The sequence below is a fragment of the Mus caroli genome, unplaced genomic scaffold (assembly GCF_978045245.1).
Source record: "Mus caroli unplaced genomic scaffold, Mus_caroli_1 scaffold_14, whole genome shotgun sequence".
Lineage (NCBI taxonomy): Eukaryota > Metazoa > Chordata > Mammalia > Rodentia > Muridae > Mus > Mus caroli.
In genome coordinates, this window is record NW_028227269.1 from 8,559,610 (window position 1) to 8,572,911 (window position 13,302).

Sequence of the window (13,302 nt, forward strand, 5' to 3'; positions counted from 1 at the left end):
ACGAGTGGCGTGGAGGAGCTGGGCAGTGGTGGCGCACACCTTTAATCCCAGCACTTGAGAGGCAGAGGCAGATGGATCTCTGAGTTCCAGGTCAGCTTGGTTTATAGAGTGAGTTCCAGAACAACCAGGGATACACAGAGAAATCCTGTCTCGAAAAAAACCAAATCAAACAAACAAACAAAAAGACGAGTGGGCCTATGGAAGATTTTAATTTCCTAAATTCCTGATAGTTTTCTCTCATTCTCTTTCACTTCCTCTGATCCTTCTGGGTGGTCTTACTTCAAATGTCACCACCCTACTGGAAAAAGCCACCACTATATCTCACTCCTATTCCCTGCTCTTATCTTGCTGTGTTTTCTTCTGTTTCTTGGAGTTTGACATTCATGAGTGTGTAGTCTGTCTACACACACAGACACACACACACACACACACACACACACACACACACACACAAATAGTGTTGGGAATTGTTTGCCAGAGCCTCGTGTCTAACTAGGTGGCTCTCCCAGTTTACCCACGCTACCCTTGCTGAGAGAAAACAGTACTGAGAGGTGGAGAATCTCAGACATTCTCTGCTGTGCGTCAGAGAAGTCTGTATAGGGGTTCAGGGTGCAAGAGTTTCTGCTCACTCACGGAGATGACCTCTTGGTACCTTGGTGTCCTATGAGGAAATAGTAAGCTTTGCTTAGTCACAACGACTTGTGAAATGAATTGGGTGGATGGAATCACTTTCCTGACAAGTGCCATTTAGTAGTCCTAAGACAATGGTCACAGGGAAAAGATGCACTCCATTAAAAGTGCTTTGGATCAAGGAAAGAATGCTGCAGTGTTTGATAAAAGGAAGCATGGGCTCTACACAAGTTAGTTTAATTAAAAGGAATTTTGTGTTTTTGTTTTGTCACAGCGACTGCCCCTGAGAGGCTTAGTAGCTAGTGTGCAGTGCAGATCTCGAGCAATCCATCAAAGGAAACACAAATGGACTATACCATGTGAAGAAGCAGAACATCTCCAGGCGTGGGCTGAAAACGCCAACCCGATTTAGAGTTCTGGGTGACATGCGCCCTTCCCCTCACCCCCCAAGGTCAGAAGGGTCAGTTTTATTCCATCCTGAAAAATAAAAAGCATGCCTTTTACTTTGAATTTAATCTTGGATGACCCCACTCGCCCACTAAATACACCTCCTCTTTGTTTTATGGAACATGACTCGTTGTTGGCACCAAAGTCACACTGAGATAAAGTTTATTGTCACATAATGAGCATTGTTTTCCAGAATGAACAAATCTCCTGTTTTCTTTAAATGTTACATGCCATATTGATCTTTGGGGGAGGGAGGGGCTGGATGATAAGTTGGACAGTGACTTTCCACACTTCAGTCATTCTGCAAATTCCAGGGTAGCTGACCCCTATGAACACTGAGCTGAAAACTATAAATTAATAATTAGGGCAGTAAATCAAATATTAGAAATTTATTTGGGACATCTATTGCCACCTTTCTGGAAGCCTTTGAAGTGTCAAACAGAAATCAATACATTCCCATTATTATGTTTTTACTTTCAATAAATAATACCTTTGTGTCTATAGATATATAGTTATACTTAATGAATATTTGAGCAGGATTTTTAAGTTGTATACTGCATTCATCCAAAACAGCTCTTTCCAGATTGAAAGGTTACAAATGAGGTAAGAATTAAGGCAAACCCAAAAGGCATGCAAATGTAGTATATTTATATTCACTGATAATACAAGCTGTGTGTGGGCCAGACAGGGAGCCAAGGGCTCCTTCTGTGTGTCTGTCCAGTACTATTTTACAGGAGAATGGTGACGCAGCCCATAATAAGTTACATTACCGGGGGGGGGGGCGGGGTTGTCTCAGTGCTACTAATATTATATAATCAAGGGACACAAGCATTAGCAAAACATGTACAAGAAATCATAGAATTCTTTGCAGCACGCTTCTGCCCAGGCTTTGGAGGAAGATGTATTTTAATGAAATGATATTACACATATCACATTGTGGCAGGTTGTCAGATTTGTTTTATAATATATGCTTTTAAAATTCATTAGCAAATGACATTCTCATGCACACAAGTGTTTCAAACACAAGAAGCAAGTCCATTTATAGGTAGTCCAAGCAATTGTGTGGGGTGTGGTGTGTGTGTGTGTGTGTGTGTGTGTGTGTGTGTGTGTAGCTGCAGACTGAATGGAACATCAAGACTTCTGTGCAGTCCGTAGCATTGCCATCAGCTCATTTCTGAATGTCACACTGCAGAAGTAGTACAATGGAAGGATCGCTTTTTGCAGCTTCTTTGAATTCATCCAGGGTAATCTGGTCATCTTTGTTCTTATCCATCTTGCTGAAAATCTTGTCCACCCGCTGTTCAGGCGTGAGGCCATCCTCATTCATTTTCATCATGATCACGGTGCCCACCATTTTGTAGATAGCCTTGGGGAAAAAAACATGGTAGATAGCATTACAAGAAACCCAGGAAGCCAGAGAGTTTGCTCTCCTTGTCTCCCTTCACCTAATTAGATCCTGTTTATCCTCCCAAACTTAGTTTCCCTTTCCCCTTAGAGCTTCACTTCCCAAGTTCTAAGTTCCCATGGCAACCGGTACTTCTTTCCTCGGTGGAATATAGTATGCACTTTAGTACTGTGCTAGCTAGTTTCTGTCAGCTTGACATAAGCTAAAGTTATTTGAAAAGAAGAACATCAGTTGAGAAAATTCCTCCAGCAGAGTACCTGTATGATTTTTTAAATTAATATTTCTGGGATGTATCTAGCACACAGAGGGCAGTGCCTACCCAAGCCTGGGCAGGTGGTTCCCAGGGAGTATAAGGAAGCAGGCTGAGTAAGTCATGAGGAGCAAACCAGTGAGCAGCACCCCTCCCTAGCTCCTAGTCAGTTCAGACCTCCAGGTTTCTGCTCTGCTTGAGTTTCTGCCTTGACTTTCCTTAACAATGGAATATTACCTGGACGAGTAAGATGAAATAAACTGTTTCCTCCACAAGTAGCTAACGTGATGTTTTATCACCATACTAGAAAACCTAATGAAGACAGTTGCTGCAATTGTGTTGTCTTCCCCACCACAGAGTACATCCCTGGGAACTAGAAATCCCATGCTTTTCTCACTTCTTCAGGACTTAGTACTGCTATGTTTGTCAAGTAATAAAGCTTCAACAAATATTAGCTAAAAGAAGCAAATCCATTTAATTTGATGGGTTGGTGGATCTGGAGTGTTTCATACTGTCTGGTCCTGAAATTTTATCTGTGGTGACTTCTTCTGAGTTGTGATCCTTTAGTGGGAATAACCCCCATCCCATTGAACGTGCATGCTAAGGAGTTAGAGATGGTTACATAGGCTGAAGTCAGGGATGTAGATAACCAGATCTCAGTGGGATCCTCTGAAGAGATCCACACATCTGTGCCAAGAGGCACAAGACACCTTTCCTGAAAAGGTTTTAGTGTGTACCGCCAAGTTTAGCATTTTTACATGGTTGCTAGGGATGGAACTTGGATCCCCATGCTTGAAAGGCAAGCTTTCAGTACCCCAGCCCTGACAGTCCTTCCCTATCTGCTTGACTGACTCACCTTCATGGCTTTCCCCCGCTAAACATTTCCATACCTTAGGTTTCAGTCTTCTGAGAATGGCCCTTTCTACTTGTACACACATTGATTTTATGCCTTTTAAATGCACGAGAAAGTCTCATCAGGGAAGGTTCTATCCACCCAGAATGGAAAGACCTCATTGAATACCTGAGGTCATTAATAGAAATAGACTTTAGAATGGGCTCTGTGGTCAATAGGAAAACTAACTCTGAAGAAAGCTACTTCCCTAAACAAGCTTTAGGGAGATTGTGATGGTTTGTATATTCTTGGGGCAGGGAGTGGCACTATTTGGAGGTGTGGCCTTGTTGGAATATGTGTGACCTGGTTGGAGTAGGTGTGTCACGGTGGGTGTGGGCTTAAGATTCTCACCCTACTTGCCTGGAAGTCAGTCTTCCACTAGCAGCCTTTGGATGAAGACATAGAACTCTCAGCTCTGCCTGCGCCATGCCTGCCTGGATACTGCCATGCTCCTACCTTGATGATAATGGACTGAACATCTGAACGTGTAAGCCAGCCCCAAGTAAATGTTGTTTTTTAATAAGACTTGCCTTGGTCATGGTGTCTGTTTACAGCAGTAAAAGCCTAACTAAGACAGAGACCATACTAATTCACATTCAATTTTTCTATTTTTCAAACCAACTATCAACACCCTGAGTAAAACCACTACCATATAAATAATACCATGTCACATTCACCATGTCCAAAAGCCAGTAAAAGTGATTACACATGCCGGGGGGAAAAAAAAAAGAGGTTCTCTGCCCCAATCAGATGAGAAATCCATCCACAAAACCTTGTGTGAGAATGCACAGGATCAGGCTGGAGAGTTGGCTCTGCTGTTAAAGGCTAGGCTCACAACCAAAAGGATAAGGGGGTGCACAGGGTTTAAGGGAGAGAAGATGAGCTAGGAAAGAAGAGAGAGAGAGACCCTGTAGCTGAGGAAGAGAAGCTGCTGCCATTGTCAAGGTAGGCCTGGTGTGACCCCAGGACCTTAGTGCTTCTGGACCTCATAGCCAAACCTGATGCTCTCTAGTGAAAGATGGTGTTTCATAGAACACCTGGCCAGGGCAGATCATGTAAGACACTCTGTAAATCACTCCTGAACAAGGAAGGCAGCACATTGTCCAAGCCACAGGAAGCAATGCATTGCAACACCCTCTAAGATGGAGGTTCTCAACCTTTGGGTTGAGGGTGGTTGAGGTTGAGGTTGAAAGACCCTTTGAGGGTCCCGTAACAGATATCCTGAAAATCATATGTATCAGATATTTATATTATAATTTATAATAGTAGCAAAACTACAGTTATAATGTAGCAATGAAAATAGTTTCACAATGTGAGGAACTGTATTAAGGGGTGGCAGCATTAGAGGAACTGTATTAAGGGGTGGTGGCATTAGAGGAACTGTATTAAGGGGTGGTGGCATTAGAGGAACTGTATTAAGGGGTGGTGGCATTAGAGGAACTGTATTAAGGGGTGGTGGCATTAGAGGAACTGTATTAAGGGTGGTGACAGTAGAGGAACTGTATTAAGGGGTGGTGGCATTAAAGGAACTGTATTAAGGGGTGGTGGCATTAGAGGAACTGTATTAAGGGTGGTGGCATTAGAGGAACTGTATTAAGGGGTGGCGGCATTAGAGGAACTGTATTAAGGGGTGGTGGCATTAGAGGAACTGTATTAAGGGTGGTGGCATTAGAGGAACTGTATTAAGGGTGGTGGCATTAGAGGAACTGTATTAAGGGGTGGTGGCATTAGAGGAACTGTATTAAGGGGTGGTGGCATTAGAGGAACTATATTAAGGGATGGTGACATTAGAGGAACTGTATTAAGGGATGGTGGCATTAGAGGAACTGTATTAAGGGGTGGTGGCATTAGAGGAACTGTATTAAGGGGTGGTGGCATTAGAGGAACTGTATTAAGGGGTGGTGGCATTAGAGGAACTGTATTAAGGGGTGGTGGCATTAGAGGAACTGTATTAAGGGATGGTGGCATTAGAGGAACTGTATTAAGGGATGGTGGCATTAGAGGAACTGTATTAAGGGTGGTGACATTAGAGGAACTGTATTAAGGGTGGTGACATTAGAGGAACTGTATTAAGGGGTGGTGGCATTAGAGGAACTGTATTAAGGGGTGGTGGCATTAGAGGAACTATATTAAGGGATGGTGACATTAGAGGAACTGTATTAAGGGATGGTGGCATTAGAGGAACTGTATTAAGGGGTGGTGGCATTAGAGGAACTGTATTAAGGGTGGTGACATTAGAGGAACTGTATTAAGGGGTGGTGGCATTAGAGGAACTGTATTAAGGGGTGGTGGCATTAGAGGAACTGTATTAAGGGATGGTGGCATTAGAGGAACTGTATTAAGGGATGGTGGCATTAGAGGAACTGTATTAAGGGTGGTGACAGTAGAGGAACTGTATTAAGGGGTGGCGGCATTAGAGGAACTGTATTAAGGGTGGTGGCATTAGAGGAACTGTATTAAGGGTGGTGACATTAGAGGAACTGTATTAAGGGTGGTGGCATTAGAGGAACTGTATTAAGGGGTGGTGGCATTAGAGGAACTGTATTAAGGGATGGTGGCATTAGAGGAACTGTATTAAGGGATGGTGGCATTAGAGGAACTGTATTAAGGGTGGTGACATTAGAGGAACTGTATTAAGGGTGGTGGCATTAGAGGAACTGTATTAAGGGTGGTGACATTAGAGGAACTGTATTAAGGGGTGGTGGCATTAGAGGAACTGTATTAAGGGTGGTGGCATTAGAGGAACTGTATTAAGGGTGGTGGCATTAGAGGAACTGTATTAAGGGGTGGTGACATTAGAGGAACTGTATTAAGGGGTGGTGGCATTAGAGGAACTGTATTAAGGGGTGGTGGCATTAGAGGAACTGTATTAAGGGTGGTGGCATTAGAGGAACTGTATTAAGGGTGGTGGCATTAGAGGAACTGTATTAAGGGGTGGTGGCATTAGAGGAACTGTATTAAGGGTGGTGGCATTAGAGGAACTGTATTAAGGGATGGTGGCATTAGAGGAACTGTATTAAGGGTGGTGACATTAGAGGAACTGTATTAAGGGGTGGTGGCATTAGAGGAACTGTATTAAGGGGTGGTGGCATTAGAGGAACTGTATTAAGGGTGGTGGCATTAGAGGAACTGTATTAAGGGTGGTGGCATTAGAGGAACTGTATTAAGGGGTGGTGGCATTAGAGGAACTGTATTAAGGGGTGGTGGCATTAGAGGAACTGTATTAAGGGATGGTGGCATTAGAGGAACTGTATTAAGGGTGGTGGCATTAGAGGAACTGTATTAAGGGGTGGTGGCATTAGAGGAACTGTATTAAGGGTGGTGGCATTAGAGGAACTGTATTAAGGGTGGTGACATTAGAGGAACTGTATTAAGGGGTGGTGGCATTAGAGGAACTGTATTAAGGGGTGGTGGCATTAGAGGAACTATATTAAGGGATGGTGGCATTAGAGGAACTGTATTAAGGGATGGTGGCATTAGAGGAACTGTATTAAGGGATGGTGGCATTAGAGGAACTGTATTAAGGGTGGTGACATTAGAGGAACTGTATTAAGGGGTGGTGGCATTAGAGGAACTGTATTAAGGGTGGTGGCATTAGAGGAACTGTATTAAGGGTGGTGGCATTAGAGGAACTGTATTAAGGGATGGTGGCATTAGAGGAACTGTATTAAGGGTGGTGACATTAGAGGAACTGTATTAAGGGGTGGTGGCATTAGAGGAACTGTATTAAGGGGTGGTGGCATTAGAGGAACTGTATTAAGGGTGGTGGCATTAGAGGAACTGTATTAAGGGATGGTGGCATTAGAGGAACTGTATTAAGGGTGGTGACATTAGAGGAACTGTATTAAGGGTGGTGGCATTAGAGGAACTGTATTAAGGGGTGGTGGCATTAGAGGAACTGTATTAAGGGTGGTGGCATTAGAGGAACTGTATTAAGGGATGGTGGCATTAGGAAGGTTGAGAATGATTGTCCTAAGATGAATTATTGCTACTTTTGTTTGTTTGTTTAAACAGCAACCACAGCTTTATCCTTAGTGCTGTTGATCTTTTTCGAAGGTGAGATTTGTCCAGGTACTGAATGTTGGAGGCTTCTCCCTTCTCTATTGTGTGACAGTACCCAGTCCAGAGTGGCCCCTGCTTTCTTATACCCTTTCCAAATCACCCTACCAAATCTCCCACCCTATGAGTACTGAGAACGTGTGTGATGGTATTCATTGCCAATTCAGAAGGATGTAGACTCATCTAGGAGGCAAGTCTCTGGTGCGTCCATGAGGGAATTTCTAGTTGAGGTTAATTTCACGTGCAAAGATCCACCTTAGCTTCGGACAGCACCTTTTCCTAAGATGGGGTTCTGCACCAAATCCAAAGACAAGGCAAGCTGAGTGCCAGTACTCATCTCTTTGCTTCAGAACTGGCTGCAATGTGACCAGCTGCTTTCAGCTCTTGCCTCCCACCTTCCATCCCTTGAAGGATTGTAGCAAATTCTGAGCCAGAGTTAACCTCTCCTCCTTAACGATGCTTTTGGCAGGTGTTTCATTCTCACAACAGTGAGAAACATAGCTGTGCTGGCTAGTTTATGTCACCTTCACACAGGCTGGAGTCATCTGAAAGGAGGGAACTCTGAGTGAGAAGATGCTTTCGTAAGATTCAGCTGTAAGGCATTTTCTTAATTAGTGATTGATGGGGAGGGCCCAGCCCGTGTAGTTTGGTCCTGGGCTCTATAAGAAAGCAGACTGAGCAAGCCATGAAGAGCAAGCCAGTGAGCAGCACCCCTCTGTAGTCTCTACATCAGCTCCTGTTACCAGATTCCAGCCCTGTTTGAGTTCCTGTCCTGACTTCCTTTGATGAAGATCTACAGATGTGGAAGTGTAAGCCAAATTAACCCTTCCCTCCCTGAGTTCCTTTGCTCATGGTGTTTCCTCACAGCAAGGGTAGTCCTAATTAGTAGCCAGTGCACCTCCTATATGAATTTGCCTTGATTAATAATCAGTGGGACTTGTGCAACAGCAGGCATGTTTTTCATAGTCTTTGACTGAAGGGCATTAGCAACGATTTTGAGAAAAAATTTAGGGGAAAATGGGATTGGTCGCCAGTGGGAGTGACGTGGCAAGGGGTTGAAAAGGAAGAAACTTGGAAAAATTCACTGGGAAGGAAGGCCATTGGGAGCTTGGAGAGAGCCAAGCTGCATGTGAAAAGGAACAAGGGGTTGAATGGGAGGGAGATGAGAAAACAAGGCCCTGCCCTCATACAAAAGCAACCACACAGAGAGAACTAAGGCACTATTTGTTAGGCTCCTTGGAGAGCGCCTTGTAGGCACTGAAGACACAGGAGGATAAGGGACTACGCATGCCAAGAAAGAATGCACCCAACTTCAGAGGTAGATAGAGTAGGGCAGAGGGGCAGGTTAGGCAAAGGACTACTGACTGCCTAGGGAGGGGAGTGAAGGAGAGTGGTGGAATGTTGATGAGTTGCTTGAGCTGCTATCTTCTCCCTTTATTCCAGTTCTATCTTGCCTGTGATAAGTAGTATCTTTCTCTCCCTAGTCCTTAGTGGCTACTACAGGAATGGGCAAGCACACTAAGACCGTCTAATTAAACTAAAGATATCAATTCATCCATCAATTCTGAGTGCCTCTTAGGATCGAGGCACTGGTTCAGGTTCTGGGATACAGCATTGAGCATGCAGAGTCCTTGTGTGTATAGGACCTGTCTTCTGTTATACAGTATATACAAAGGGTGATCTGGGGCAGTGTTAAATGCTACAAAAGGCCCCTTCTTGGGCAGGTTTGACTGTGTTGGGATACAGTGGGTTACTGGAGGGAAGGCTATGTGGGAGGTAAGATGTGAGTAGAGTCAAGTGATGTGAGGGAGGAGCCTAGGGTAGAAGGTGCATCCTGGGCCCAAAGTGGGGGGGGGGCAGGGGAAGATAGAGACAGAGACACAGAGAGAGACAGAGAGACAGAGACACAGAGAGAGAGAGAGAGACAGAGACAGAGAGAGAGAGAGAGAGAGAGAGAGAGAGAGAGAGAGAGAGAGAGTACCCTGAGAAGTCCAGGGGGGTGGGCTTCTCCAGGAGGCAGCACAAGAAGAAATGGTGATTGATGATCTAACCAGAGCAGTAGGCAGAGGAATCACGGGTTCTTACCAACGCAACTGGAAAAGATCTCTGCATTCCACTGAATCTTATGGGGGTGGGTTGTGGTGAGGGCGCCCCCATAGCAGCTGGCTGCAAAATGGTATAAGGAAGGGATTGCCATGTTCAGCAGGGCCCAGCCAGAATGGAACTAGAGCCTGATCTGCTAATAAAAAACCCTTTGCTCCCAGAAAGTCCAGTTTTTGTTGGAGTACTTGTATTGAGTAAATGGCTAAAACACCGGTTTTGTTACAGGAATGCCCAACTTTTGGCTTTGTGACGACTGCCCTGCCCTGCGCTATAGTGGGGATATGGTGGGAGAAACCAAGACTTGGTGTGTAATTAGCAGGGCTCCCAGAGAGTGAGAGGAACACCTGTCTAGGATGACTTCTGTGGGATCGTCCCTTTCTACTACCTTGTGTCCCCTCTCAAAGACCCACCTCGATAATCTCCAGCATCTCCACCCGGGTGATCTTGCCGTCACCGTCCAGATCATACATGTTGAAAGCCCAGTTCAGTTTCTGCTCAAAGCTGCCTCTGGAGGTGATGGACAGGGCACAGATGAACTCTCGGAAATCAATGGTGCCATCACCATTCTTGTCGAAGGTGCGGAAGGCGTGCTGCGCGAACTTGGAGGCATCTCCATAGGGGAAGAACTGCAAAGAACACACAAGTCAGGAGCGGGAGGAAGGACAGAGGCCCCAGGGTAGAGTTAGCATGGAGAACGGGCAGAGGCTCATACCATGCCCATTACAGTGTAGTCTGGCTACTGAGCATGGTTGGAGACAGCGTGGGCCTTATCTGTCAGCAGAATGCATTGGTCAGTGACGATCAAGGGAAGGGAGGCAGAAGGGGAGGCCTTCTCGCCCCTTTCTTTGAGCACAGGAATAGACCATTTCCTGTGGAGGCATGTGACTTCCAGATTGATGCGGTCCCAGTCATTCAACACCTTGCTTTTCTGTAGTTCCATTAGTCACCTCCAGGGCAGGACAGAGGCAGGTAGCAGGCCACATGGGGCTATGCAACATACATTTCTAGGTTCCTTTGGGATCACCACACCACAAGATGAAGGGACAAGCTTTCTGCCTCTGTCTCTGGTACCATGACACACTGTGTCACTTCCCTGGGTGAGATACCATTTTTTTTTTTTTAAACAGGGACTTTTCCTTTGCAGAGCAGACATTTAAAAATCCATTAAAAATAGAACATGACTAGGCTTATTGTGAGAGACATAAAGTGCTTTCTCCACAGAGCCAGCAGGCAACAGGCTGCTTGGGTGACAGAATGGACACAAGGAGCAGAGGAGAGGATGTCTATGGTAGGGCTGAGACCTTGAGAGCCAGTTCACAGTGGTCCTGGTTCCCCCTAAGATAGGATCCTAGGTGTGTCACAAACAGCAGGCAGTTCTGAGCGCTGACAACCACATACATGTATCTCAAGACCCCAAACACAAACAAACCACACTGTCCAAAGCATGCGCGGAAGGTCTGTTAGCATTCTGGATGGATATACTGTAAGTCGGAGTTACTGGCGGAGCACCAGGGGTGGTCTCTGCTATTCCTGCCCTAGGTTTTGCTTGATTGGAAGAACGGTGTGAGCAGCCACCAGTGTGCTCCCTTAGCCCATGGCCTCATTGCCCCCGGGGCCATGGATACAATTGTGTCCTTATCTGCTAGGTTACCTTATGCCCTATGCACCCACTTCTTCCCAGAAGCACACTGGAAACTAGATGAATTTCCTCTAGGTCCATCAAGGCAGCTCAGCAGGTAAAGGCACTTGCTGTTTGACACAAATTTGATCCCAGGAGCTCAAGTAAAGTAGGGGGAGAGAACCGGTTTCCATAAGTTGTCCTCTGGCCTCCACCTGCATGCTATGGCACCTGTGTGCGCACACTCATATATATATCACATATCACATGTGGGCACATATAGATTAATAATAAGATAATTTCTTAAATTGGAAAAAGAAAATTTGCCATAGAGATAAAATAGGGCTTTTCATATCAGGATCCTATGTGTATGGCCTACACAGAATTACAGTCTGCAAGAGAGGCCACTGCAGACTGTATCTAGTACAGTAGTTCTCAACTTGTGGGTTGGGACCCTATTGGGGGGGGGAGGGAGTTGTAAAACAGCTCTTTCACAGGGGTTGCCTAAGAACAAAAGAAAACACAGATATAACAGTAGCAAAATTACAGTTATAAAGTAACAACAAAAACAATTTTATGGTTGGGGGTCACCATAACATGAGGAACTGTATTAAAGGGTAACAGCTGGGGGCTAGAGAGATGGCTCAGCTGTCAAAAGCACTGGCTGCTCTTTCAGAGGATGAGGGTTCAATTCCCAGCACTCACATAGCAGCTCGAAACTGTCTGTAACTCCTGTTCCAGGCACTCTGACATCCTCACACAGACATACATGCAGGCAAACACCAATGCACATGAAATAAAATTTAAAAACAAAAACAAAAACAAAAAGGGTCACAGCATTAGGAAGGTTGAGGGCCACTGGCTCTAGTAGCTGTCACTCCTCTACACTGTTCCTGTCTTTGCGTAGCAAAAATCACCCCAACATTTAGTGGCTTAAAAGAAGGGCAATTGTTTTGCTTTCTTTTTTCTTTTTCTATGAATTCGAGCTTTATGCATTAATGCACCAGTGATAGACATAAAACCCAACAGCTCCGTGCCCATTAAGGAAGTTGAAAAAAAAAACCTGAACAAAAAGAGCATGCACTAGATACACTAGGGAGTCGGGAATCCTGTGACATGCCATCTCTGCTTTGGTACCCAGAAGAGAGTGTGACACTCGTCAAGGCTTCCAAAGCTTTGGAGAGTCCAGGTTCGTTTTGAGAGGTCTCCTGAGGTTTCTGCCTGGTGGTTTCTGTTGGTGTTCAGTGGTAACTGTACATTCCCCAGTGCTTGTCGGCCTGGGGTGTAGACCACTGCCTAAGCTTGATCCCAGTCCTTTTCTCAGAGAATCAAAGCCTAATGCATCCTTTTGTCAGTTTGAGTTTGCCAGCCAAGGCCCCTAAAGTCTCGTCTTTGGAGCAGCGGTCTCTCAGGAAGTGCTCTTTCAGCTCCAGGAACTGCTCATAGGTGACCCCAACGTTTCCATGGCTATCAGACAGGAAGGGTGGAGTTGTCTCCATCTTAGTTACTTCTCCCTTGGCTGCAGCTCACTTGAGTTCCATTCTTCAGTTTTCTGTTTTGTTTTTCAGTGTCTCAGAATACACAAACTTCAAAGCTACTTATTGTTTTCACAGATTTCTCCCCCTTCTCTCAATTTCTTTTGAGACAGGGTTTCACCCTGCAACCCTGCTCACATGGTACTCATTATATACACCAGGCTGGCCTTGAACCCTCCTGTTCCTGCCTCTCAAGATCTGGGTTTGCAGATATGTGCCACTATATCTGGCCACCCATCTTACCTTTATGTGGTCCTGAGAGCCAGTATTGCCCTTTGTTTCCTTGTTCCCTAACCACATCATGTTTCTCCCAACCTCCCCTTACCAGTACTTAATCAAAATTACAAGGTTTCTTTTTAAGTA

The 13,302-nt window shown here is 45.1% G+C and overlaps 1 protein-coding gene across 1 annotated transcript in view; it reads right to left on the minus strand.

The window, feature by feature from the left end:
* Nucleotides 1-1,204: 1,204 nt before the first annotated feature.
* Vsnl1 (visinin like 1) overlaps nucleotides 1,205-13,302 on the minus strand; it is a 114,499-nt gene continuing 102,401 nt past the window's right edge. The window contains exons 3-4 of the mRNA XM_021179367.3: nucleotides 10,197-10,412; nucleotides 1,205-2,443 (exon numbers count right to left, since the gene is read on the minus strand). Coding sequence (XP_021035026.1) covers nucleotides 2,246-2,443; nucleotides 10,197-10,412 — 414 coding nt within the window. The 3' untranslated portion in view covers nucleotides 1,205-2,245. The remainder of the gene's footprint in view (nucleotides 2,444-10,196; nucleotides 10,413-13,302) is intronic.